The 27,394-nt window shown below is 40.4% G+C and overlaps 1 protein-coding gene across 1 annotated transcript in view; it reads right to left on the minus strand.

The window, feature by feature from the left end:
• Nucleotides 1–749: 749 nt before the first annotated feature.
• pdzd8 (PDZ domain containing 8) overlaps nucleotides 750–27,394 on the minus strand; it is a 43,557-nt gene continuing 16,912 nt past the window's right edge. Inside the window, exons 3-5 of the mRNA XM_076742558.1 lie at nucleotides 25,914–26,016; nucleotides 6,506–6,668; nucleotides 750–6,407 (exon numbers count right to left, since the gene is read on the minus strand). Coding sequence (XP_076598673.1) covers nucleotides 4,045–6,407; nucleotides 6,506–6,668; nucleotides 25,914–26,016 — 2,629 coding nt within the window. The 3' untranslated portion in view covers nucleotides 750–4,044. The remainder of the gene's footprint in view (nucleotides 6,408–6,505; nucleotides 6,669–25,913; nucleotides 26,017–27,394) is intronic.

Here is a 27,394-nt window from a genome sequence, read left to right on the forward strand (position 1 = left end):
GTGCATGCTTCCAAAATTTGAAACATGACAGTACTACTTTTAGATTTGTCCACAACGGCCACTGATCACTGGCTTTGGAAAATGCTGGTTAAATGGTCACAGCCACCCATAATGTCAGAAGCTATTTGACCATCACAGTGGAGGATTGAGTGGAGTATACTGGTGTTGTAATTGATACTGATGGAGCAAAATAGCCACAGAGGAGGTGCATGATGAGTCCTGAAAGCCATATCCAGGCCAACAGTAGGACCGCATGAAGAATGTGGCCTTCCTTCCTCCTTTCTCATAGTATTATAACCCACTGTGCAGTGTTTTGGCTTCAAACCCATATATTACTCAGTCTCCTGGGTCGTACCATTGTCTCATCATTACCTGAAGCAACAAAGCCCCATGTGTTCTTATTACACAGTGCTGTTTTCAGTCTGAACTCTGGGTAATGCATTGTTCATTTTGGTCATTGATGGGATTTGTTCACATTATGAAAAATATTGCTTTGTTCATTAAATGTTTATTATGGTGGTACTAAAAAACTAAATACTGTAGTTTGACCAAAAAAAAAACCAAAACAAAACCCTTAAGTCATCAGTGATAACATTTCTGCTGCTGATTGCCATTGAAAATATAGGCTTGTTTTCTTTGTGTGTTGATGAACATTGTTGTTGTAAATCATTTCATTTAGATTCATTGGTTGTCTAGTTGTCTACTTTCAAAGTTCTACTGTGTGAGCCAAGTAAACCACAAAATAGAGTGATGGGAATTCATTAAGCTTGTTTATTCAGGTTATGTACAATAAAGCTTCATCACATGAGCCTTCTTGAAAACTGTGTACAACATCCCTCACATACACAAAAAGAGACAAACACCATTTTGACCCGATGAATATATTGTAAGTGCAGTTTCAAAGGTTAGGGCTGGAGGGGGTGGGGGGATTCTGTGGAAGTGGAAGAGCACACTGTAACAACAGCAGCATCAGCAGCAGCAGCAAAAACAGTGCTTCTCAGGCCAAAAAACCCTCAGGTTACATTACCAGACAGATGGGGGGTGAGTTCTGTGGAAGAGCACATTGTAACAGCAGCAGCAGCAGCAGCAGCAGAAAAAGCAGTGCTTGTCAGGCCAAAAGAGGGGTTAACAGAGATTGAACTTCTCTCAGGATCTCATTAGTCCCCAAAAACCCCCAGGTTACATTACCAGACAGATGGACACACAAACTACACATTTTTAAAGAGAACAGAAGAGAAATATCAGAAGTGGGGATTCATTCCTGATTATCAGCTTAATTTCCTACAAAAATATTGCACAAAAAATATGGATACACAGAGATTGAGAGAGATTGACAAGTACAGCAGCCAGTAAGCCAATATCTACATGAGCAACAAATCTATTACACAGAAAAGAATAGGAAATGTGCCTTTACCTCCTCTGAGTCTCACTGATTACTTCTCTTGTCCGAAGACCTTGGACCAATGCTAAAAATCTGTCCTCTGCTAACTCAATTAGGTTCAACATTCAATGCGTTTTGGGTGATGTATTGTTATTTTCGTATTTGTTGAATGTGCCTTCAGCTTGGTTTTTGTCCTTAGAAAGAAATAGTAAGAAAATCTAAAGATGTCTCAGGAAAACAGTAATCCTAGCAATAAAGCAGTGGCTCCAACCCAGGTACTGGTACCAGGACACAGAATGAATATTATTTATATAACATCATAGGCTATTTGGCAGGTATCTTGACCATGGCGCATCTTTCCTCATCACTCCTTCCCACACTTAAAACAGAGACTAATGTTTAAAGTAGGTCATCAGAATGCAAGTGCATAACCCACATACCGACGAAGCTGCACGAGCTTAAACGTTTCTTTAGGGAATGAACAGTCCTAATGTGTTTGTTGACCTATTTCATGTCAGAACCTTTTCTTTATTTCAGTCGTGAAGGGTTAGGGTTGACTGGTCCACAAAAATGCCAACAATCTAAAAATGGTCTCTGGTGCTACCAAGGTTGGAAACACTTGAGTTTAAGCCTGCAGTGTGTTTCAACTAGTTTGCACAACATGTCATCCGACACATCTAACGGCAAGAATGTTTATATTTCAAAGGTTGGACTGTCAGAGCCTTTCCTGTCCCATCGACTTCCAGATTTCTCTCAAAGACCTCTGTCTCACACTTATGAACAATTTGTCCTTGAAAGCATTCATGTGTTGTATGCATAGTTGTTCACATGAATAGTGATGGAAAAAGTTGCATGGAGATAGAGAGAGAAATGATCTTAAGTGAGAAACTGAAGTTTTGCACCTGCTTACTACATGAAGTGGGCCGTAGGATTGTCTGGAAAACGTACAAAGGTTGACTGACGTAGGCCCTTGTTTTCGCTGTTGAACAGGAGGTTTCGGTTTCCCTTAGCAGTCTGTTTGAAGCATACTGAGGCCTTAACCCTGACCCTGTTTTTCCCCAAATGTCACTAAACAACCCACAGAGAAATTAAAAGGTGTTAGGCTGCATTTAGACCACCATCATCACAGCCTGAAAATGGAGTTCTACTTGTAAGCTTGTTGATCATCACAGTTCTGATGGACTGAAACCAAAACTGAATTGTACTTGTGTTGGAAACATATGATGTGGAATTGTTTGGCAAAATAACCATTAGAATAAAGAGAAGGACATCATTACTGAAAAAAAGAGTAATATTCCCTCTTCACAAAACTTCTTTTCCAGTGGCTCTCTGAGGCTGTAAAAGATAGATGAACAGGACAGCACTTTGGAGCTGTAGCTGGTTATGATTATGTTATGAGAAACACTGGTTTGCAATGAAAAGGTGTGAGGCAGTGTCAAAAAGCTGTGTATACACAAAACATAGAAGGGGCTAAACATAAACTCATTTGGGCATGAACAAAAAACTTGTGAAGGCAAATGATGGGCACTAAATCACATTATACGTTTTGAAGCATGGAAATCATCTTCATACACACGTACACTGACACTAAATCAAAGACATGTTGGAAAATTTTAACATCACGAGAGCTCCTGGGTAACATTCATTCAGAGATCAATCAAAAAGTCAATTATGTGCCTGTCTCACATTGCACCCATGAGAGTTTTGATCAGTAAACAATGTGCAATAGTTGACATTTAGACGTTGATGGGATGAATGAAATATGAGTGGGGAAGAAATAAAAAGAAATGGCTCAAAATCATAATCCAGGATAATTACCTCCTTACACCCTCCCAAGAAAAAGAAAATACGGGTTATACATAGTCAAACATATGTCACCTAACCAATATAAACAAATAAACCAAAAGAAAGAACAAAATTATATTTAAGAGTTCATTAATAATTATGCAGCTGCTGATACCTCAAAGAGCTTTATGATTAGGGTAAATAACTTATAAAATCCAAATATATTACATTAAAAAGTGCTCAAAACAAAAGATATGTATGACCACTTGCAGGGTCATCAGACGAATTACATATTGTCTAAACCTGCTTTTCCCCAGTAGAGTCACACAGTTATAGACTCAAATATTTCTCCTTCATATGGGCTTATTACTCAAAGCAAACAAATTTTGAACAATTATTTTCCTTCTCCAAAGTTAAGATGATTCAGAGTAGTACACCACAGAAATGTACACATTTTCTTAAGTCGTTAGGTCAAAGCAGTTACAGACAAGAAAGCAAACTGAATTAGATGCTTACAATGACATTTTGAAGCCACAGAAAAACAAAACTTGAGGATACACATGCAGCACTACTGAGGGCAGATAATAGTGTAGCTCTCAAGCTTCCCTTTAAAAACCAAAAGCATGGAGACGGCATCACATTGTGCAAATCAAAACATCAATAACAGATTTACCATGGATTCTTGGAGAGGAAATTCCTTTACCCATCCTTTCTTTTTCACGTTTAAAAAAAGTGTGAATCAAACACCAGACCCCTACATCCCCATATTTAAAATGGACTTCTGAAATTTCATCTCAAAAAAACAAACTGGACATAAATTTGCTGGAAGGCCTGAGCCCAAAGCACTTGTTCTTCCTCTTTCTCTTTTGTAGTCTTATTTAGTGGAGTGCCTCCACACAGATTTGCTCCTCAGTAATGTCATCCAGTAGCTGCACCTCAACAGGGCTGCATATGTCACTGTCATAGACCTCTGTCCCCATCAGGGCATCTTCCTCCAGGGCTTCTCCTTTGCCTTTAAAGCCTTGCTGCTCTGAAGGAGAGGTGCTTTCCACTGACTCCAGATCTTCAATGCCTGCCCGGTAGTGGATCATTAGCAAGGTGAGGGCTTGGAGTCTCTCCCCAGACTTGGCCAGGGCAGTACTGATTAGTGCCTTGCGCCGGACGTCTGTAGCCTCCCTCTCCTCAAGCAGAAGAGCATTATTATGCTCCAGCTCCTGGTCAATTTCCTGTTGCAGCTTGTCCAGCATCAACTCCAGCTTCTGGGATCGCTCATCTGTGGGAAGCCCCCGGTACAGGTCGCGGCCTATCTCCTTCACAGCAATGAACACACTGTCATCCAGCCCACCTTCCTTGCGTACAAGTTTACTGCTGCCACCACTGCTGGCGGGCTGCTTTGAGGGGCTGGCGCCACTGGTGTAGGTCTCAGTATCACTGCTCTCATTGTCTGAAGTGTTAGGGGTATGCTTAGGTGAGGGCTCCACTACTCCAGGCACCACATCAGCGACCTGCTCAACCAACCGAGTCTTGGGCACCTGGCGGAGGTTAAGCAGACGGGAGCTGGTGTTGATGATATGGCGGGTGAGACCAGTGGTGGCCCGGTTTATGGTGGATTTGGCTTCAGGGTCAGCTCCACGACGTTCAGTCGTTGCCACACAGAAGGGATTTTCAGCGAGGCACTTGTCCTGGCATTTCTTGTGGCAAACGTAGGCGCAAATCATACACTGAGAGGCTGCCTTGGTCCAAACCTTCTTCTTACAGTATTCACACCAGGTGGGGTTCTGGAACTGGGTGTCCTGGAAGTTGTGACGTACTTCCACTAACTGCATGGCACCATAGGCCAAGTCATCCCGCGGTGCTGAGGGAATATGCTCCCTCTCTCTCTCCCTTTGATCCTCATCATGGAGACTCCCCTCTCGCTCCCTTTCTGCCAGCCCACCTGGACACTCTAACTCACCCTCAGCTAAGTAACAGAAGTTCAGGGTAACATCTCCATAACACAGCTTCTCATTGAAACCCTTGTGGGTGCTGAGGCTGCGTAGCGCAGTGCGGCTGACACTAGCTCTGGGCTCTGGAGGTCCCAACCTAAATGTGCTCTGGTACTCTGCTGAAGATGTGGCCATACATTCCAGGGCTATATGCTCCAGCTGAAGGCTGACATGGCCCAGGCACAACAAACTGCCCAGCTTAAAGGGATCTTTGCACCACAGGGCCACATTAAGGTACTTATGGTTGCTCTCCACCTCAAACACCACAGATGCCTTGGGCCAGCGACCTGTCTGGTTACGAAACATGGTTTCTGGGGATTCCCAGAGGGAGTGGTCTTCTAGACTGTCCCGTGTGCTGCAGGAGCTCTCTGAAGCTTTGTCCTTTGCTTGATCGGCCTTGCTGCTGCTGGTCACAGTGGAAGGGACTGGCAGCTCATCACTGCTCTCTGCTGGCCTGGTAGACTGCTTCACCTCAGCCTGTTTGACACATATCTTCTCAGTGCCAGTCTTGTCCTCATTGGCTCCAGTGAGAGGAACTTTTTCTGGAGATTTTTCAGAAGCGCTGATGGTGGTAGTCACAACAGGTGCAACAGTAGCATTTGTAGTTGCAACAGAATCAACACCATCCAAAAGACTGGTTTCTGAGGAGGCTGATGTCAACCTTATCTGAGGTCTTGGTGGCACTGGGGGTCGGGAAGGAGGAGGTGGTGGAGGGATCGTGGGGCGTTGCAGACCCTCCCCTGGATCACTACTGGTCTTATGTGGTGAGGGCTTTGGTGATTCTTTGGGCTGGGGCTTTAGTGGTGACTGGAGACCCACCAGGTTTAACTTGCGATTGAGGATGGGTGATATGGTACCAAGGGGCTTAGAGGCCAAGTTGGCCACAGTCCTTTTGGGGCTTTGGTTTACAGTAAGTAAGGAATCCTCCTTAATGTCACTGGTATTTGTGGTACTGCTGTTAGGGCCACCAGTCTGGCTAGGTTTGGAGTCCACAATCAACTCTTCAAACTCAGAGTCAATGTCTTTGCTGTCCGATATGTCAGACAGGGTGGTAATAGGTGCTGGGTCTTCCTCATAACCTGCTGCCTGGGAACTAAAACCTGTTTCCTCTAGCTGCCCAAACCCTTCCTGAAGAGTTCCAAGGCTTCCAAAAGAGGGAGTCTGGTGACGGACCGGTCTCTCATAAAGTACCACCACCCTGTCACCAGCCTGCTTTAACAGTTTGGGCACTTGAACCGAGGATGTTACTTTGACACCTATCAACAGAAACAAGAACAGGAAATAAGTTGTCTGTCAGTAGCACAAAGAACTGAATGAAAGTTTCAAAATTTTTGACAAAAAGCACATCTCAGACCTCCAATGGCGATTAGACGATCACCCCTCTGCAAGTCTGCCGAGGCTGCAGGGGAGTTGGGTGTGACCGTCTCGATGCTGACGTGCACTGCATCCCCCTCACTGGCAGGGACATGCCTGAACGTCATCCCCACACTGCCACATGGCCCCTTGACAACCTCCGTCTGATGTATGCATGTAACAATAGAAAACAGAACAATGAAGGCATGCACCAATTTGGTGGTTATAGACCGCAAATGCTAATAACTTACTGACTTAATGTAGTGGTAGGATTGTAGTGTATAAGAACATGATTAATTCATGATCATTGGTAAGAAATCTAATGTCTTTTTCAGTACAAAGCAGCAAATTCTGTACTGTTAACCTTATGTCTTATTATTTATGCGTATGTATTTATGGTTATATCAAGAAATTTGAGTATTTTGTGTTCTGAAAGACTGTATTTGGTAAAGAGCATTTTGAAAAGTTGGTTGAAATATTGTCTGATCTGTATTTATGGTCATTTATGATATGGATATTCTGTATCCTCTGAGAGTAAATATTGTATTTTGTATTGAGTATTCACAAATAACTATGGAAATGTTTTGTAAACTTAGTTTCCATGGTGATCTATAAGATTGTTATTAACATTTGGTGAATAAAGCACAGTGTACTGGAGAGGGGTTACAGTATGCGACATGTTTAAATTTTGGATTATAAATTATTATTAGTAACTGTTTATAATTTACTTTTTAAGATGTTTTTTCAAAGTGTTGCATGTAGGCTAATGCATTTGGCTGAGCAAGGCATCAACTAACCCAAATGGATGTTAAATGATCTCCATTAAACTAACACCATGACTCAATAAAATCATTACACTACACTTTTGTAATATAAAGGAACTTAACGTAAAAAGACTTAAAAAGTGATAAACTAGGGGGAAAATAATTTTCTCAGAGAAAGACAAGTAGGCACATACTCTCTTTTTATACTGTACTCACACATAGGTTTCAGAGAACAAAAAATAGATATTAAACATCTTTGTCAAGGTTAAAAGTAAATTTGAAACAATAGCTTAACCCGAACTGATTTGCTAATTTTATGAACAGTATGTCTTTGAAATTCAATGGGCACTCATTTATAAATCCATAAATAAGAAAATACCATTTTATTCACTACTGTGTATATTTCTTTATGGTAAAGTGCCAACGACTACAGGTACTGCAAATCTGTTTTGTCCAGATACAAAACAATGAGAATAAACTGTAAGTTGACTGCAAATGCAACACTGACATCTGCCTCCAGCACTTTGATGAGGGACTCAACCTGAAAGTGGCAATTCTCTGGCAGAAGAGAGAGCTACAATTAACTCCCCACCCCCAGCTCCCTTAATAACAAGCCACTGCACCAAGTCCAAGTCACATATCCCACAACACATCTGTTCAGATGCGGAGGTGACCTGCTTTATGCTTGACAGGTGATCTATCAAATCACAGTACATGTACAGTGGCAAGAAATTGGTGCCTCCTATGCTGATGATGGTGTACATAAACCCATGCAATTTTAACTGTGATTGGTAAAGATTGTTATCTTACTGAAGACTATATGGTGGATCTTTGTGGGTACAGAGAAGGAGCTAAATAAGGTGCAGGGGAAAGAGGATGAAGACGATACAGGTGTCCTGGTTTAAAAGACAGAAAAGGAAGGCCGACAGGATGTGGGTAGACGGAGACGAATGACTGTAATTTCCCCTGCTGTCATTTGTTACCGTTCTGGTGGAAGGCAGTGATTGAGTTAGGGCTGGCCATGAATAAGCAGATGATCTATGTAAGCTGGCAAGGAGAGTGGGGTGGGGCAGCTTCACTGAAGCCTGAGAGAAAGTCCTGATCCATGCTCATAGCCTAGCTCATAGACAGCCAAGCCACTAGTCTTGGCTAAAACTACATCTATATATACTGGATACAAACAATGATGTACTGTAGCCTACAACTAATTCTTTTAGTGTTAAGTACAGTGCAGGAAGCAAAAAACACTTGCCTAAACAATGCTGCTGTGTTAATGGGATCCTCTTTCTTAAAGTTACAAATAAGTATTTGAAGTATTTTTGAAGTATTTAAATGTATATTTACATTTAATTAATCTTAATTTTAATACCATTTGCACTGGCCATAGATTCATGAGACCCAGTGGTGAAGGACAGCATGTCTTTCTTGTCATGTGTAATAGCCTATCAACAGTGAGGGCTACTGTGCCACAGACGAGTGAGCGGAGTTGTGTGTCAAAGGGTGGGCAGCAAATATTGTTGAAGTTACAATAAACATTAAAATCTTATAATCTATTTCTATGATGACAAGTGTGCCCAGTTTCCCAGTTAATCCACAGAAAATGCCTAAGGCTGCTTTTAAATCACATCCATATGGATCATGGATCAACTACATTCTGTTATGGTGTGTGTGTGTGTGTGTGTGTGTGTGTGTGTGTGTGTAACTTCAACACAGCACATGTGTTGACACCAAAACGGTACAAACATTTACCTGTCACCTGGCAAACAGGATTCTGAGACTTGCTCACCAAACAGAAAATCTACCTGTATTTGGGGCTCAGCGGGTGTTAAGTTCAGACCCTGCCACAGATGGTGTCACTGTTGTGCAACTGAGGATGATTCTGGTAAGCAACTTGATGAAGTTGTTCTCCTAAATCAGTTGGATGTGCCGTTCAACAACATATTTATTCCTTTGAGTGGTTTTCACACTCTGACGACTCCAGTGCAAGGGTTCAAGGGTTTCTATGTTAAGCTATTTGGACTTGTGAATACCGTTTCCTTGCTGTGTTCTGTTGCACCATTTGATGTGTGTATGTGTATGTGTATGTGTGTGAGTGAGTGTGTGGCTGCCTCAAGGTGTAATCTGATCTGACCACGTTACAGCTCTTCATGAAAGACTAAAAAACCGCAGAGGCAAGAGGTTGCTATGGGGGAGGATGTGGAGGCTAAAGGCCTATTCAGCCTCACATCACACAACGACCATTACTTAGTGCACAGGTAGGCTCTGTTGGCAAACACTCTGAATCTCAAGGTTGTGTTAAACCAGATGCAAAATCCCATCTGGGACATTAACTAGGATACTGAAAGTGGAATAGCACATTTATCCACAATATGCAACTGATAAGCCAGTCAATCTCACAGGGCCTTCCTGTTGCACCAGTCTGGCCATTCTTCTCTGATATCTCTTATTGCCAAGCTGTTTTTCCCACAGAACTGCTGCTCACTGGACGTTTTCTGTGTTCACACTATTCTCTGTAGACTCTGTTGTTGTTTAGACTGTTGTGTGTAAAGATCAAGAAAGAGATTAACAGTGTCTAATACACTCAAACCTCACATCTGGCACCAACAATCATTCCACAGTCAAAGTCTTTTATGCTAGATCACACTGATGTTACATACTTGCATTAACAAGCAGGTGTACAGGTGGAACAAAGCAAAGATTAAGTTTATATTCTAACCACTGAGTCATTGGGCTGTCTCCCCAGTGCATGATCTTACATTTGATTGCATGACATGGCATTTTGAGTATTAACATACGTATTTTAACTTACTCTAACCATCCACAGAAAGAGCATCAACAGACGCAGACAGTTCTTTACATGGATATTGTGAATATTGAGTGAATATTTCCCTTAGTGGAAGAACCACATATCTAAGTGTTGGAAAGGGGAGTATATATTCAAATTAGGAGCCTTCACACTTGAACAAACATCAGATGATGTTAATCCAGTTTAACATCTGTCCCCCAAATGTGACATTAACATGCTTCCTAAACAAGATAATCCTCACAATTAGGGAAATGTGTAAACCTCACACACACACAAGCAAGTAAGCATAAAGACGACAAGCAGTTTCAGAAATGACACTGGAGATATTAACTTGTGATTCATGACACAGAGCAAAATACAAAATCCTCCCAGACTTTTTTAGTATTACATTTTGGCTGATTGTCACACTTAGTTATCCACCACATATTTCACTGGCATTTGGCACATGGCAGGTGGTAACTTCAGATCCTCATGCCAGTGCTGAGTGGATCAGCTCCTGCTTGACTACTTAAGATTCACAAACAGACTTTCAATGCAGTGATATTTTGCCCTTTGAGTGAGAACTGCTGAAAGGTGAGTGTGGGTACTGAGTATCACTAAAAGAGTTGCAGTGTGTATACAGCTGCACTGTGGCTATTGTGCCCACAATAGATCTAGAAAGGAAAGCATACAAATCCATGCCGCTGAAGTGCAAATAGTGGCAATCTCCATTTCACACACACTTACACCACCAATATATGCACAGTCACATACACTCATATGTACCTCATTATATGTCAGTGTCACACAAAACTCCAGTGATAAGACTACTGCTCTCCAGCAGCAGAAGCATTAGTTTCAAAGATAGAAATCTGAGGGTTTATTCCATGTTGTTCAAGCCTGGGTTTTATATTTAATCTTTTGGCCATCACTATGATCAATTAAAAGCATCTAATTCATCTAAAACAACAAAGCTTGTTTCAGAAACTTAAATGCATTTAGCACATTGCCAAACAAAGTATCATTTAAGAAGCACTCTTAATGGTGGAAATCATGTCCTGGGAATCATGCAGGGCACACACAAGCCACAGGCTAACAGTTTCTAAAGACCAGGGAGAAGATAAAATACAGTAGGGGTCAAGGATTATCGGTCTGGCTGATTATCACATCTGATATTCAGCATTTTTACGATTATCTGAATCTTTTTTTTTTTTTTAAATCCAATCGCCAATGAAATCTTTTAAAAATGGAGCCTCTCTCTGTCTGTAGCCACCACTCTGAGGTCTCTTGCAATGTGCCGCCCACAACACTATGTGATTGGTTAAACATCACAAGTAACAGCCTACCAACACTGAAGGCTTTTGTGCCACAGACAAGAACAGAAAAACGCATTTCCATAGTGGAGCAGCTCCAGTGAATGAGTGGACTGAATAATGAACACATTAATGCATTAATCATTACAATCTAGTAATATAACAGACATTATTCCAACAGGGACCATTACGCTCTTTTACTTATGGCATTTTAAGTCATTTTAAAGCTTATACTTTTGTACTTTTGCTGAAGTAAGGTTTTGAATGCACCACTTGTACTTGTAAAATGAGCTAACACTAATTAGCTGAAATTATGTCAGAGAGACACTGGAGCTTAACGCAGCATTATGGAGGTTTTGGAATATTGGACAATCTAAAGTGAATTATTTCCTCGCAACGTAGACATGAACATCTGATCAAACCTTTATTGCTACATTAGTCTCAGTACATGGCCAAAATGATTCGGTAGTCAAGACATTAATCCAGTATCAAAACAGCTGTTAGTTGCAGACCAAAATGAATCTTGTCTTGACTGACTTTCCTGAGAGAAAGTAGCTTCAAATTGCACAGAGTTCAATTGCTGTGTACTGGAGCTTTCTCTCGGGGCTGAGCAACAGTGACTGGACTAACCTTGTTTACATCGACTAAGACAACAAGAAGCTCTTGGTTCCTTGTATCTGAGCAGAAAAGACAAAGAAAGAACACAGCAACCACAAACTGGCCAGATGTAAATGGGGTAATTCACCATCCATTTCAGCAAATCCAGCCTCTCTTTTATCTGCACTGCCACAGAGAACAAATGAAAGGTTAATATGTCCGAATAGCAGCTATCACTGCTTTAAAGTTCTCTCCGTTACCTCCAGGACCAAAACCCAGACAAGTCTTCCTTTGATCCCCTGAATAAAACACTCATTGTGACAAGAAAAATACATCTATTAAACATGGTTAAAAAGTAGAGGAGTAGCCTGGCTCATCCAAGCAGAGATCCAACAGAAAACATAAAGCTGCTACTTCAATTTTTTGATTATTTCTGCCTGTTTCATTTTTAAATTTCATAGCTGAATGGTGGCGCTAAAGATAAACTGCTAAACTGCCCTGAATGACTAGATTTTACCACCATCAAGGAGATAAAAATGTGGTTAAGCAACCTTCACCATTGTTGTCAAATCTTGTGATTGAATTGGAGACCTGATGCAGCATTTGAGCATTTCAGAAATAGTCAAACAACTGAAATTGGGTGTGGAATAAAGAAGTAATGTGGGACTGAGACATGAATGGCAATATATTATTTAATCTGACTCCCAACACATACAATTCCTCGTAAATATACAACAGGTTGAAAGAACTCACACGCCTCTTCTTCAGTACACCATGCTTTATTCATCAAATGCTATCTCGCCTTCATTTTGATGGACTGGTATTTAAGCTCACATTGGTCAGCAGTTCGCCGTGCTTGCACTCTCAGAGTAAGAAACTGTTGAAACATACTATGAAATGCCAGAGGGGGCAATTAAGCGTTATCCGGCATTACCATGATGGGAACTATCAGAGGTCTGAATGGCCTGGAAATGTTGACTTTACAGTTTATAGACTTTACAAAATATCCTTGTTCTTCTCCAGAAATTTAAGATCAGCTTGAGTGAAGATGCTTAAATTGGGCTGAATATTGTTCTCATGCATTTGCGCTGCAGTTTTGTTCTATGTACTGTAGCTCAAACACAGACCTAGTACTGGAAATCCCTGCTTTGCTATTCAATTGAAGAGATTCTATTAATTGTATTCTACATATCATAAAACCTGTGGAAAATTGTTATGTCGACCCATGGTCTTCTCCTGTCTATCCATAGGTGTTCCAGAGTCTTTCCTCCTTGAACTTCTAGGATTAAAATTGTTTGTATGTCAGGAATCATTCTGTATTCACTAAATAGTGCACTATATTCAGTGTGAAATGAATGCTACATATAGCACACATTACATTGTCAGTGACGGTGCAAAAAAAAAAAAGATGTCTCACTTAATTTCCTGCTCTCTGTATAGCCTCACATTGTCTACTGTATCTCCTGATCAAATTTGCTCTGAGCTGCCACACATTACAAATGATTAGTGAATATAACAGAGCTTGCAGGGGGCCACCAACTGCAATTTGCATTTTGCTGTGGTTAAAGTTAGTAAGCTACTGTTGGTCTATCACTGTTCCTTTTATTTTCAGTGAAAACCACGTTATGTGTACCTGTGTGCACAGCACAGTGGCTAGCTGCAGGCTGGTCTGAAACCCTGGCTTGATGAAAAACTTGGATGGAGCAGCTTCTCCTGTTGCTTGGCTGAACATCCCTCTGCAGGTCGGGGAGGGTGCGTGTGAGATGGAGCGGTGGGGGTTGAACAAATCCTTTTCCCTGTCACTGCACTGCTTGGTAATTTAATCTAATACCACATGTCAGATCGATTTGTGTATGGTTATAGGGTACAAGTCCCTGCGAGGCAAGTGCGCAGCAATTCCCTGCCACATCCAATTAGCAGCCCTGGTGGTGATGGGGGTGGAGTGGGCTGAGGGGTGGGGTGAATGGCCAGTAGCTACTCAGGTGTTTACGTGGCCGCTTATTAGGCTGGTTAACAGTGACGCATATTCTGTAGTACGTGTTCTCAGACACAATATCACAGACAGTTGTAGGTCTAGATTGGAACATTTGTCTTTCCTTCATAACTATCCCACACAGACCAGTGCTACACAGATATCATGTGGATGTTCTCATTCATTAGCTCTGTAAAGCAGCCCGATTGGTGCTCCTCTAAGGGGTCACTGCTCCATCCATGGGGGGCAAAAAACAATGCTAGGAAAACTGGAGATCCAGTTTACAGTTAGAGCATTCAGAATAATACCAAAATAACACAGAAATGTATATTGGCAATACTATACTAGCAATAATGTTCTCAATCACATGAAATAAAAAAAAACCTTTAGATAATTATAAAATCTTACATAGGAAAAATAAAATGAACAGCAATGCAGAGCTCTTAGTTGAGTCAGGCTTCATCCATTACAGTATTATACTTGGTATTAAGCTTTTGACGTACTTCAAGATAATACATTGCTTAAAGATCCCCTCCAGACGTGTCTTAAGATGTTAATAACAATTTTTTTTAACAATAATTTGTGTCTGATGCTCAATTATCTTCATCATTAAAATGACATCTATTCCTTCCTCCTCACTAAATTCAACAGAATCTATGACCATGTGCTTATTTTTCATTTCCAAAGTTCGACTGTTGGACACAAGATGAGTCCTACTTCACTGAAAAGTCAGTTCTCCATCTATGTGCACTGGAGGCTTCAAGTTTCCACACTTGTGTAAATGGAATATTGGACCAGGATTGGCTTCAAAATTATCTGTGGTGTCACAAATCATGGCCAAAGGCCCGCCCCTTGAAATCGGCTTTTCAATGAGCACAGAGAAACTTTCCACTTTAACTTAACCACTACACTGCACACACATCATTCTGCAAATTACAAGGAAAAAGGACATTTCTGCCTGGAGGGGGACTCTAATAGTTCATTTCAAAAACAACCACTGTATTCCAAAGTGTCATGATAAAACTGCTGATGGGACACATCTGAGAATTAAAGCTGAATATACCAGATATAAAAAAGTTTGATGTTGTCAGCTCTGTTTCTCTGACTGCTAAGCTAACATTATGTTGGCTAATGTTTCACAACAAGCTGCTGCTCAGCTCATGGCGTTCTGGAGGTCCCAAAAAGTGTAACTGTGGCATTCTGACTATTTTGTACTATCCGCTAGTGCTAGGGGATATATATGGGGATGGAAAATGTCAGCAAACACTAGATATTTTAACAGGCACAGGCTTGGTAAGTGACATTCTCAGACAGAACTGCTCATCTTTCTGAATGACACACAAAAAAAAACAAAACAAAAACATATCGTTTCAAACATCAGAACAACACAGAGTGTCTCTTCTTCTTTGATCATACAAACAGCAGTTTGCGTTACACATTTAGCAGGTAACAGCCAACAGTTTCTTTGTAGTTTGATCTTGGTTTGGTTTAGTTTTTAACTGACTGAATTTATGTAAACTGGCTACGCTGATAAAATTAGAAAAAACAAACCTTGTAACAGTGCTTATCGTGCCCTTGATTTATGGGGGATAACTGTGTGCACGGTAGTTGCAGTGAGAAGACAATTAATGTTTTAAGGGCGTCATTGTGTGGCATTACACACTGCAGATCAACCTTGAATGTCCACTGAACACCAAGCTACAATGGGTAACCTGCTAAATCAATACAAAGATCTGAATGAATTCAGATACAAGCTGACGCTGGGTTTCCCATCGGTAACACCCTCATTACTCACAGATGCTCTTTTCTCACTCCCTTTATGTTTAACTCTACATTACCATGACATTTTTCACATCCATTGAAAACCCCAGCCCTCCCACAACCACTTCAACTCCAATGCACAGGTGTACTCATAGAATGAGAAAAACAACGTGTGTTTTCAACATTAAAGCATTTAAACTTATTCTAGTAGAGTATCCTAAATAAAAGCATGAACCTGAAATTGTGAATAACACGTCAGTTTTGATGACTCAATACTTTCAGAGTAGGACAATAATTATATGTTGTAAAAAAACTGGATGGAAGTACAATACAGCAGTGGATGGCATGTCTTTCTTGGATAAAATCACTATGAAGTTTGTTGTGTGGCTCAATCTGAATTTTCAAGTTGCCTTTTTATCATAGGAAGCAGGTTTCAAAAGCACTAAGAACAAAGGAGTTGTTATGGAGACTCGGGCAAACAAAAAGGTGCTTTGCCTAATTTGCACTTGTATGGACGGCAACAGTGGTCTGCTCGCCCACGCGGTCGCTCTTTGTAGCGCTGTCATTGTCCTGGCATTAAAAAATAATGATCTGTCATGACTGTTACATCATCCCAGTTTATTAAATGGCAACTAAATTCTAGACTACTACCACTGGCTCAGAAGGGAGTAAGACGCCATTTTCTTCATTATCAAGCTGGCATTTCAGTCTTTGCTCTCTTTTGAACACCAATGCTTGTCTGTCATGCAAACACTGAGCCTATCTCCTCTCCAGTGAGCTCACCAGTTGCTTTAGATGCCGGGACTGGCCAAGTGTCATTCTGCTTCTTGGAACCTATAAGGAGCAATTTGACCGCCTGACCGCATAACATTTACTTATCATTCATTTAACATTTGCACAGTTTCTCGCCTAATTTCATCTATAGGCAAACAGGCTACAAGTCTCGGCGTCGCTAAAGTCTCGTCTCTGCTGGCACTTTCAACTCTTTTTAGAAAGAGCTATTCAAAACAGCCAGCTCACACACACATCCTCCTCGACTCAGTGAGTCGGAGAGGAAGAGCACGGCAAAAATAAATGCTTTTATTTCATTTGGCTCTGCTGCTGCACAATAATTCCTATATAATATCATTTTTGTTGAGAAGTGGAAACTGCAAATATACTCAGTGGCTACCATCACTCTAAATAACAGTGACATAGCAGAGGAAAAACAGACAAACCTACGTCATGTCAGCTGTCAGATCTTTCTACATAAATGGAAGAAAGGGCATTCAGAGTAATTTCATAAATCAAGAGCCTGTATTATCTCTGAGTTACTCAAAGATTACAGGGCATTTGGTAAACCAACATGAATTTACAGTGTGTGTGTGTGTGTGTGTGTGTGTGTGTGTGTGTGTGTGTGTGTGTCGTACACTGATGGATGTCATCCAAGGCACAGACTCAAAAAGCCAAACCTCAATTTTCAAAGTGCATGTGATACTGAAATGTTTGCTAATGCTTTATTTTTTGAGCTGGTAATTTACTATGAATGTCCATCAAAGCTTCCAGAAAGATAGAGCCAATTTGGTCCCAAGCATCGGGAAATATGGTCCACTTTCATTTTCATTTAAAAAAAAAATTAAAAAAAATCATTTAAAACTCGATTAAAAATGTTGATCATTTCAGGAAATTTCAAAGGAAAGGGACTAACTAAACATTTTTTTTTACATTTTATTCATCACTGATACAGAAACATTTCAAAGGGGAAACACTGTTGTCTGACATCCGCAGTGATCAGGTATCCCTGGCTCTGAATCTGGCTAATTACAAATCAGTGTGGCCATTATTTCAGGTTATGAGCACCATTTCTGACACTCTGCAGCAGGTTACAGGCAATTTCTTGTCTAATGAGAGACCGTGCCTGTGGGAGCAGAAAAAAAACAAACATTCTAAATGAAAATTGCAAGAAAGCTGTAATACGGCTGCGGCTCTGTGTGTCATGCACATAGCGGCTGGTCTATTGAGTTTCCTCTGAGGTGAATTGATCCATGGAAGAAGCGATTAGAAACAAACAGCTTGTGGGACAAACCTTTCATGTCTTTAATCTACTTTTCACCACACAGCCAGCCGTTGTCAAACAGAATTAGAACAGGCCGTTTAATTGGCAGGACAAGGCGGAAATGGATGATGAACGTGTCAAATGCCGCGAATCAATGTGTGCATCATGAGAAATGACAAAGGTGATTGGCTCTCTGAGATGCTATCGGATTATGTGCTGGACGTGCATGTTGATGTGACAAACAACGCTGCTCAAGTGTTTTTTCCAAAGAGAGACAATGGACAATGACATGGTCTAGTTTCCAGATTTAAAGACCTTTACAGAGCTTCAGATTGAAAGAAGCTAATGTTTGAGGTTACAAGTCCACACTGCAAGAAGGAAAATTCTGCTGGAGTCTGATGGAGACATCACAAATATCAGTAAGTGTCAAAGTACTGGAAGCTGTATAATACTCATTCAGATTCTTAGGTGTGTTTGACCAGTTATTCCTTTATTTAAATCAGAAACCTTTTCTAGCTTTACAGTATTTTGTATTTGGGCAAAGCTTTGTATTTTGCAGCACTGCTGCACTGAGCTGTTTGATGTATTTTGTGAAATGGGTCAGAACAACAAAAGAATGCACATGCACTGATATAAAGAACCAGCCCTAGTTATTTAGGAATTTATTTTTTGTTGGCCTAAAAGCAATACAATTGAAATAAGTATTTAATATGCCAAACCAGCCAAAAACAGACATTATACTGTGATAGATCATTTTATCCATATTGCCTCCTCCTACTTGTACTCCAAAAAATCCTGAATGGAATGTGAACCTGTGGCCTGTCTGATGCTTCAAGCAGCGGATGACTCATTGCTGTAGGGTGTGTGTGTGTGTGTGCGTGTGCTCCTGTGTGTGTCAGCCTCCTCTTCAACTGTCTTTCATCGGTTGTGCAGAGCAGATTAAAGACACAAAGACACCCTGAGTGGAACATCAAACAACAACCATGAAGGGGAGGGATGCGTCTGTGTGTGTGCCCGTGTGTGCGTGCATATGTGCGCGTGCGTGGATGAGTGCACGTGTGAGTTTGTGGGCCGTGCGTCAGAGATGCTAAAATCACCTGCATAAAATTGCCTGTTCTCCCTCTCCGACCCTGACTGGTGCTGCGTGTGTGTGTGTGTGCATGTGTGTGTGTGTGTGTGTGTGTGTGTGTGTGTGTGTGTGTGTTTGAAGTGAATATTGACTACAGTGTGAGAGCCTCTCTGTTCCTACAAGAAATAGAAACTGGGAGAGGAGGAGAAATAGTGCCGTGGCTGATCCTGAGACAGCTGTGGACAAGACTCTCGCATGTTTTCAAGATTATGACTGCAACAAAACCATGAGCAAAAGCCTCACATAATAACAGCTGCAATCAGGTCCTTGGACATTTCAATTCTTACTTTTAAAGACAAAATGCTGGCCTTGAACAAAGATGTACAAAATAATGTATTACATGTTCTGAATAAAGCCATCTCATACGTTTCAGTGCTTTTTACTAAGTATACAGATCATTAAATCAATGCAGCGTGTGTCTATAGACACACCTAACATTAGCTTTGGAGCAGCATTGGAACAAAATTGCTATGACTTGATAATCACTGCCGCTGATTTCAAATACATGGCAGTCAGGGGAAAAAAAAAAATTCTTTTGATTACTGAATTTTAAAAGATTAAACTCACAAGTGTATGACAGTAAGCTTTGGTGGCTTGAATAAAAACATACACATATAAACATCCATCTACACAGAAAGAGTCAGGGTTTTGTATGGTTGGGTACACCGGGTATGAATAATTCCTGTTGTGTGCAGTCAGATTCTGGACTTCATTATCTACTGTATTTTTACAGTTTTTCTCATCGCTATTTCTAGAAATTATCTTAAAGAAGGCACCACTACACACTCGCTTTCACTGACATTACATGTTTTTGACAATGATCATTTCATTTTAAAATGCAAAGGCATCAGATTCAGTAATAAACATGTGTGTGTGATGCTCTAATAATTGTGTGATGTATTGCCTTTATCTGATAAAGATGTTTTCGTTTTGTTTGCTATGTGAGATTTTTTAGATCAACATTAGAAATACTGGCCGTATACTTCCCACACATTTTTTGTCTTCTGTCTTTGTCTATGCTGTCAACTCTCAAATAAAACGGTCAAAATGACAAAAAAAGAGAGACAACCTGAAAAAAATGTTCAAACGAAATGAAACGATTGTAAACTCAGTTGATTAGTTGTACTTGATTAAGACAGTATGACATGAATCAAAGCGCTGTTCCTCCTGATCACTGCTCTTACATGTTGCTGTGAATAAAGCACTGAGCACACACCTTATCCAGTGGAACATTCAGCCTCATGCAGACAGAAATACACACATTTCGTTCATACAACACAAAGGCACCCGCCAAATACAACCAATGTTGCACAACAAGATGCCGAGCTGTAGTCTATGTGTGCACACACACGTCGTACGTCCCTTCGGTCAAGCTGTCAACAAGTATCAGCACTCAGGGCCGACGATGAAATTGACAGGGCAGATGTGCAAACACGCCTGACAGAGTCCCCACCCCCAGAACTCAACACACCATAAAATGAGTGATAATAAAAAAAAAAAAAAAAAAAAAAAATCCACCCAATCTCACTCTGTAATGGAACATGGCTTCATTTACCCAGTTCACAGGTGGTCCGTGTTGTGCAGATGCAAGCACACACAGCACAATGAAGCGGCTGAGCTAAACATTGACCAATGGGAGATAGTGGAGATAAAGGGAGCTCGTTCTCTGTCTTACAAATATGATGAGGGGGAATCCATTCAGAGCTACTAGCATGGTGTCACCTCACAGCCCAAAATGGTCAGTGCTGAGACCAGAAATGTAACAGCAGGATTGATATAACAGCTGTTCTTATAAATGATTATATCTAAAAATAGCGTTACATTTTTAACTCATGTCCAAATATAAAAACAGAATGTGATGCCTCGAATAGTGCAAATCAAACATTAATTAAATGCTGATTTCAGATATATTTGCCATTGTCTGTGTCTCACACATACCAATTTTTTATTGAGATTCAGGGCTGAAAACAACATTACATACGTGTTGTCTATGAAATGTAAAAACTAATTACACAAAAACATCAATATTAGCAAAAACTCAATTAGTTAGATCTTCAAACTGTTTTGCCTTGCTAATCTCAACAATCCAGAAGGTGTTCAGCTCAAAGTGACATGGATGAGCAACGAGGAAGCAAATCCTACAATACTACAAGCTGTAAACAGCCAATGTTCAGTACTTTACTGAATAAATAACTTTAATTAGAGAGCACTCAGACACCATATACTTCAAACTACAGGTCTAGAGAGTAAACCTTCTTGGATCATTTTTGCACAAAAATTTAGTTGCTAACTGTTCTGGCTAGGTGTATTTAAGTAAGTCTAAAACGTCAATACTAAATCTATTAAGTCTATCAGCAGTCACAACAAGAGCCTGGCCCATACTGGAAATTTGAGGCCAATATCATTTTTTTTGCTTACCTCATACTCAACAACTTTTTTAAAGAACTGTGACAAAGACATGTCCTGCACAAGACATTCTGAAAGCTTCAAAAATAAACTTGCTCCATACTCTCTGGTGAACAGATTATGTAACTGCAAAACTGATTCTAAATAATGTCAAACAAATGTCAGCCTGTCCTGAAAACATCATCTGTGCAAGTATGTTCTCAGGCTGTGACCTATGCAGGCTGTAGTAATTATGACAAGAGGAAAGCAGGAAGTCAGGTGACGTGGGATAAAGAGAGATAGAGTCCACATTTAGAGGTAGGTGGGGTGTATGGATGAGTCAAAAAAACACAGGACTTTCACCAAGCAGACCACGGTTTGTGTCCCATGTGAAACAAGAAGTCAGCGTTTTTAAGTTACATAACGCACTTAGGTTACGTAACAGTAATGTTTTGAACATACTAAAAAACAATAATAATAATAATAATAATAATACACATTTCTAGGGGCGGCAAATGCTATAAATCCTGAGTACTGATTGGCCAGTTTGTTGACACTGACTGGTCAGTTTGGTGTCACAATGTTGCAGCGTATTGAGCTGCTCTCGCAACCTCTTGATGGAAAAAGCAAACCAAAGAAACCAAACCATGGCAGAGTGAGAGAGGTGAGAATGAGTGGCGCTCAAAAGCGAAACGTCCAAAAAGAAAAAACAAGACCAGGAGTTATTAAAAAACAAAACAAAAAAAAGTTAACAGGACTTCAAAAAAGGCTCAGTTAGCCATGTGACCCAGCCATCAGACAACACTGTGGCGGCCTCAAAGAGGCACATTCATCTCGACCTCTGCTAAAGAGATCTGCACTGAGGCTTCACAAGAAATACTCCATGGACTTTGTTAAAGAAGCTGCTCAGTTTAAGGAGTTCATGCACAACTAGGAACCAACCACAACCACTGTGCCCTTCAATTGCTCACACTAATATGAAGACAGAATTTATAGCTTTTATTGCCTGATGTTGACATCGCCCTACGTGTAACTTATTCCCAACGATGCCAGTGACATCATTATTCTCTAAACTTGGCTTGGTAAAGACTATATTGCACTCAACCGTGCTTCCGGAAAGATTGAGCCATCTGACACCAGCTTCCATTGACAGTGACACCTTCAGGAACAGGACTTCAAGGAGTTAATCTGGATTTTCCTGTCAGGTGTAGACACTTGTAATAATGGCCTTAATATGCCCTTAGACTGTTTCTGCAGTGGTCTGTATTGGTGGTAGTATTCGTAGCGGTGCAGAAATACGTTGCTGGCAGTGTTTGTGGTTGTGCTGAAATACTGTAGTGTGAGATACTGCGTTTCCCACACACAGACTTCACCTGGATGGGCCACCCAGGGATATTAATGACATTGAACGATACTGATTAAAGTCGTTTTTGAGTAAACACTAAAATAAGGTGGAGGATTTAGCAAAGTTAAACTGGGGAAAAACCCATATAAAATAACCCACCACAAAAATGGGAAGACATTTTTTACATATTCTCAAAGACAAATATTAAAACTTATGTACCTAGCAAATGTCTAACACATCAGCACCGGTTAGAGTAAGCGAGGTGGATGAATAATATTTGGCAATTGAAAACAACACTGAGCAAACAGAATGCCTGTTAACTTGAATCATTGAATTAGAATTGAATTAAGAACAAGTCTGCGTCTCTCTCCTGATGAGAGCAGGTCTCTGCATGGGAAGACAGACACGAGTGCAGTGAAAAGCAGGAGAAAGTGGCTCGCTATGGTTAAAATGAGGGAATATTCAAATGGCATGAAAACCATTAAGATACATGAAACAAGCAGCTGCTGTCATAAGTGAGGGGAGCTCCTATCTGGAAATCATCAAGGGAAAAATGAAGATAGAGAAAGATGGCGAATTGACCTTTTCCAGATGGTATAGCCTTTAATCCTTACTACAGAGCCCTGCTGGGGACATGCAGACTGGAGAAGTCTGATAAATCAGGCTCAAATGCCACCGGGAATCTGCATTTCTATGCGTGTGTTAACAAAAAAGGGATACAAGTGCTTTGAAGTGGGTCCACTTGGAGAGGGCTGTGCTGACGGCTGTATTGGTTGAGTGTTGGGGTGGTACAGTTCGCATATTCATTACTTATTGAACTGCTGGCTGCACCTTAAACTGGCCATGGGGTCAGTTCTGGAGAGAGGTTTGTGTATCATTTGCAAATATGTAAGATATACATGTGCAACAACTGCATTTTTATTCTCTAGCACATGCTTCAGCAATATAGCTCAAGCAATTTCAAAAAAGTAAGAAATGAAGGTCTGAGAGTGAAAGTAGCCTTTACTCATGATCTGCACTTAAAGCAGTTTTTCCTGCCACAGCGAAAAACTAAAGACATTCAAAAAAGAATAAATAATCACAGAACATTCTTCAGATCCACGTCCTCCATACATACACAGTGCCTACATAAATGGGGATACCTCCTCCAAAGGTAAAATAAAGGTTGATACGCAGTTGGGTAAGCTGCTCTAACAGATTCCCTGCCCCATTACAAAAACCAGTCAGTTCATCTTACAAGTTAATGGTACAATTTTTAAGAAAATAGGCTTACTCAGAAAATTTCCAGGGAAAAGAACAACAGACAAGGTAGGTAACCAGGGTTGGCTTAGTTAACTAAGTTAGCTGGACCATGTGCCTATGACACTACCTCTTGATGAGGCGAAATGGACATTAAAAGACAATACCCTCCCCAGCCACAGCCAGTTCACCCGGGTGTCTCCAGACGTCAATGGCTCAAACAAACTGAGTCATCTGTCAACCAGCCAAAAATTGCCTTCACAGATTGTCACAGATGAAGAGGGTCTTAAAGCTGCAGTAGGCAACAACAGAACCATACGAGTGCAATGGCATCAAACACGATGAGCCCAAAGCTCTACGTGGACACGTTAACATACGTTTTGTACTTAACAACATTGGAGGCAAAGGGCGTATTCAAAATTTATCACAAGTACCCACCTGACTGCCAACCACAACTGTAAAAAATGCGAACTGCTGGAGTAAAATCATTACCACTGCTTCAGAAAGCCTGAAAGGAGAGTGTGAGCATGCGCCTGACAAGGAACTTAATGTGAGATTAACGTTATACTATAAGGCAAGTATTTCACGTTTATTATCAGGGTTGTCTAATAATCAGCCCAATGTGGTAGATTTCTACTGACTGTGATTACTTGATCTGGAATATTGATCTACAAGACTAGTTGATCTGTAAAAACATGACAATCACAAATAAACCAAGCTGAGAGCCAACGTGAAGCCTTACAGAAACTCCATCAACAGAAAGTCAGTCTAACCTACAATGTAGTGTCTTGAATAGTTTTTGTTTCAGTTGGAACCTGAGCATGTTTCCCAATAGATTTGACATTTTTTAATAAATGAAATGTCCAAAAATTAAAATGAGTATCTTATTTATATAAAAATCCCCTCCAGATATGTTTTAAGATGTTTTAGATGCACTGTACTTTGACTAATACTGTGTTTCTAATATGGGTTTCCCACAAAAAGTTATTATCTTGTTAAAATCCTTAAAATTACATCTACTCATTGCTGGCTTCAAGTTTCCACATCACACTGGTATAAGGTGAATATTGGGCCGGTACTATGAAATAGAAATGGGCCCCCTCTTTATACATGTACAGTGGACTACTCTTTTAGAATAAGAGGAGAAAAAGATAATGTGGTTAGTTGTGAAAGGAAGGCCTGATATTTCACTGCCCCCTACTGGACGAGGATTCAACTCCCGTCATTATTAATGTGGAAGCACACTGGAGGACAATTATTGTTCAATGGAATACAAATAATCTTTTAGCAACTGCAAATGTCATTCAGGGTGTGGCAGGGATAGCAGCATCAGGTTTTTTCTGGAGCTAGAGCCAGTGATTAGGGCTGACATTTCACTCTGAGACGGTCATTAGTCACCTCCAAGCAAGCCTGATGTGATAACTGCAATATCTCTAAATTGCAGCAATTAGAAAAGGTTTGCCGGAGGGGCCTGAAAATTTTCTTTGCCGCTCAAAATGTCAACAATGGGACAATCTCATCAGAGTAAAGATGAAAATAAGCTTGTATTAATGTGTTGATAAGACAAGCTGTCCAATATATAGCATTTTCAGACGAAGCGCTTGACTTTCACTTGTGTGTTTGAAAATCTCTGCATTTTTGAAAATTAAGTGGAAACTGGTCGAAATCAGCAACAGGTGAATTTTTCTAAATTAACACATATTTGACTGTTATAGCTCTTTGAGTAGAAAAGTATCATTCCACAGCTTCTGGCATCTCTCGATTCCTTGAGACAGATCTGAAATGCATAAAAAGTGAGAGATGGCTCATAGGCCAGGCTCATTCGTCAGGTGCACTGATGCTCCATCGGTGTTGAAAGAAACTTTTAATCTGGTTTTTGGTGAAGGTTAAGTTATGTCTGTGGGAATCCTCTGTTACTTTTACATTGTGCAGCACGATTCATTTTGCCACAACAACCTAAGCCCAAGGGTTCGGCCTCAACGTCATCTGTATTGTGTACATGATTTTAATTGTCTTTAAAACACATATAAACACTCCTCCCATCCCAGAAGTCAAGTCAGATGGTAAAAGGGAGGAGAACCCACCTGTTTGATGGAGCTGCGAGTCTTCTCCTTCCACTGGTGGCTGCTCAGCTCCAGAGTACAGTGCACATAGGTTTCTCTGTCATAGGAGCCCAGGATGAACAGTCTGCAGACATGAAACAGGACACGCAGTAAGAAAACTACAGCAACTTTGAGATTCTACCACTACAACATTTGGAAGCATCAATAAAGTCAAATCAATGTGCCTGGTGTTTCTTTGAAATGTCCAGTGATGTTTATATGTGGGTGTCCTGAGTTAAAATCTGTCAAGGACACAGTGAACTCACTCTTGACATGTTCAGGGGACGCACTCATTTTTCCCTGATACTACACAGTGAATGAACAGTGTAATGAGTCTGTGTTTCATTCGGTGTGTATCTGATCCACCAATCAGCATCGATTTTAGTGACAAATGTTCATTTTTAAACGGTTTTCCTCTCATTCCCTCAATCATCTCCAACTAAGCACAATTAACCAACGTAGGCTGGTACAGAGTTGATCCAACAAAATCCCAAATCTGTAAGGTTTGAATGGAAGTACAGTTGATTATTCTGGATTATATTGATGCCGAACTGACAAGAAGACTGTCAACATATGAAGCCTTTAATCTCGTGTTTCTAGAGTAACGTGTTTCTGCAGACGTGTCAGGAATTGTTAATATGTCACGTTTCTCAAAGGGAGTTTGGTGGAATATTTTCCCCGATCAGCACAGGGAGCTTCAGTTTAATTCAAATGCTGTGTGAATAATTTGAACGTTTTGTCACCACCACAGAAACACATGGTAACTGCTAAAGTATGATATGATTGTCTGATACTCATTGACTGTGGTTAGTTATTGGTTTGATTAACAGTTTCCAGTCTAATACTGTGTGTTTGTATTGATTACTGACAATGGCTGATCAGGCTAATTATCAGCTAATTGTACTGTTTCTAACGACAGTGTGCAGTAAATGGTTTTTCTTTGTGTGTTTTTAAACTACTTTCCTAAACATGATGTGATTGATGGAGTTATCAGTGACTGATCAAACTTGAAAGCTCAGTATTTTTTAGCTTCCCTTTTCTAAGTAACATTATATCATACTAATATTTCTCTGTGTAACAGGACCTCCTGTTTCTGCCAGCTGCTGTGTGTCTGCAGTGTATCTAAAGACTTGTAGTCTCGCCTCCATAAGTTTCTCATCAGTGTTTAATGTTTAACATGTAAAAAACAGTTTTAAGTCATTTTTGTGACTGCTTGTATGACCTCAGAACCACATGTTGATAGTTGTATGAGTGTTGAAACTTAATCCCCCTTAGCCCATTTTATAGATTTTAACAGTAACAACTAATATAATGAGTTCACATAAAAAAAAAAAAAAACTAAAAATCAGCATTCTGTGGAAAAATTAAACTTTCAGGTTATAGTTTTAATGAACTCAGTGCTATTCCACACCTATAATAGCATTTCTTTTCTCCATCTGTCCCATCAGCATGTTGGCCTACAT

The sequence above is a fragment of the Chaetodon auriga genome, chromosome 11 (genome assembly GCF_051107435.1).
Source record: "Chaetodon auriga isolate fChaAug3 chromosome 11, fChaAug3.hap1, whole genome shotgun sequence".
Classification (NCBI taxonomy): Eukaryota; Metazoa; Chordata; class Actinopteri; order Chaetodontiformes; family Chaetodontidae; genus Chaetodon; species Chaetodon auriga.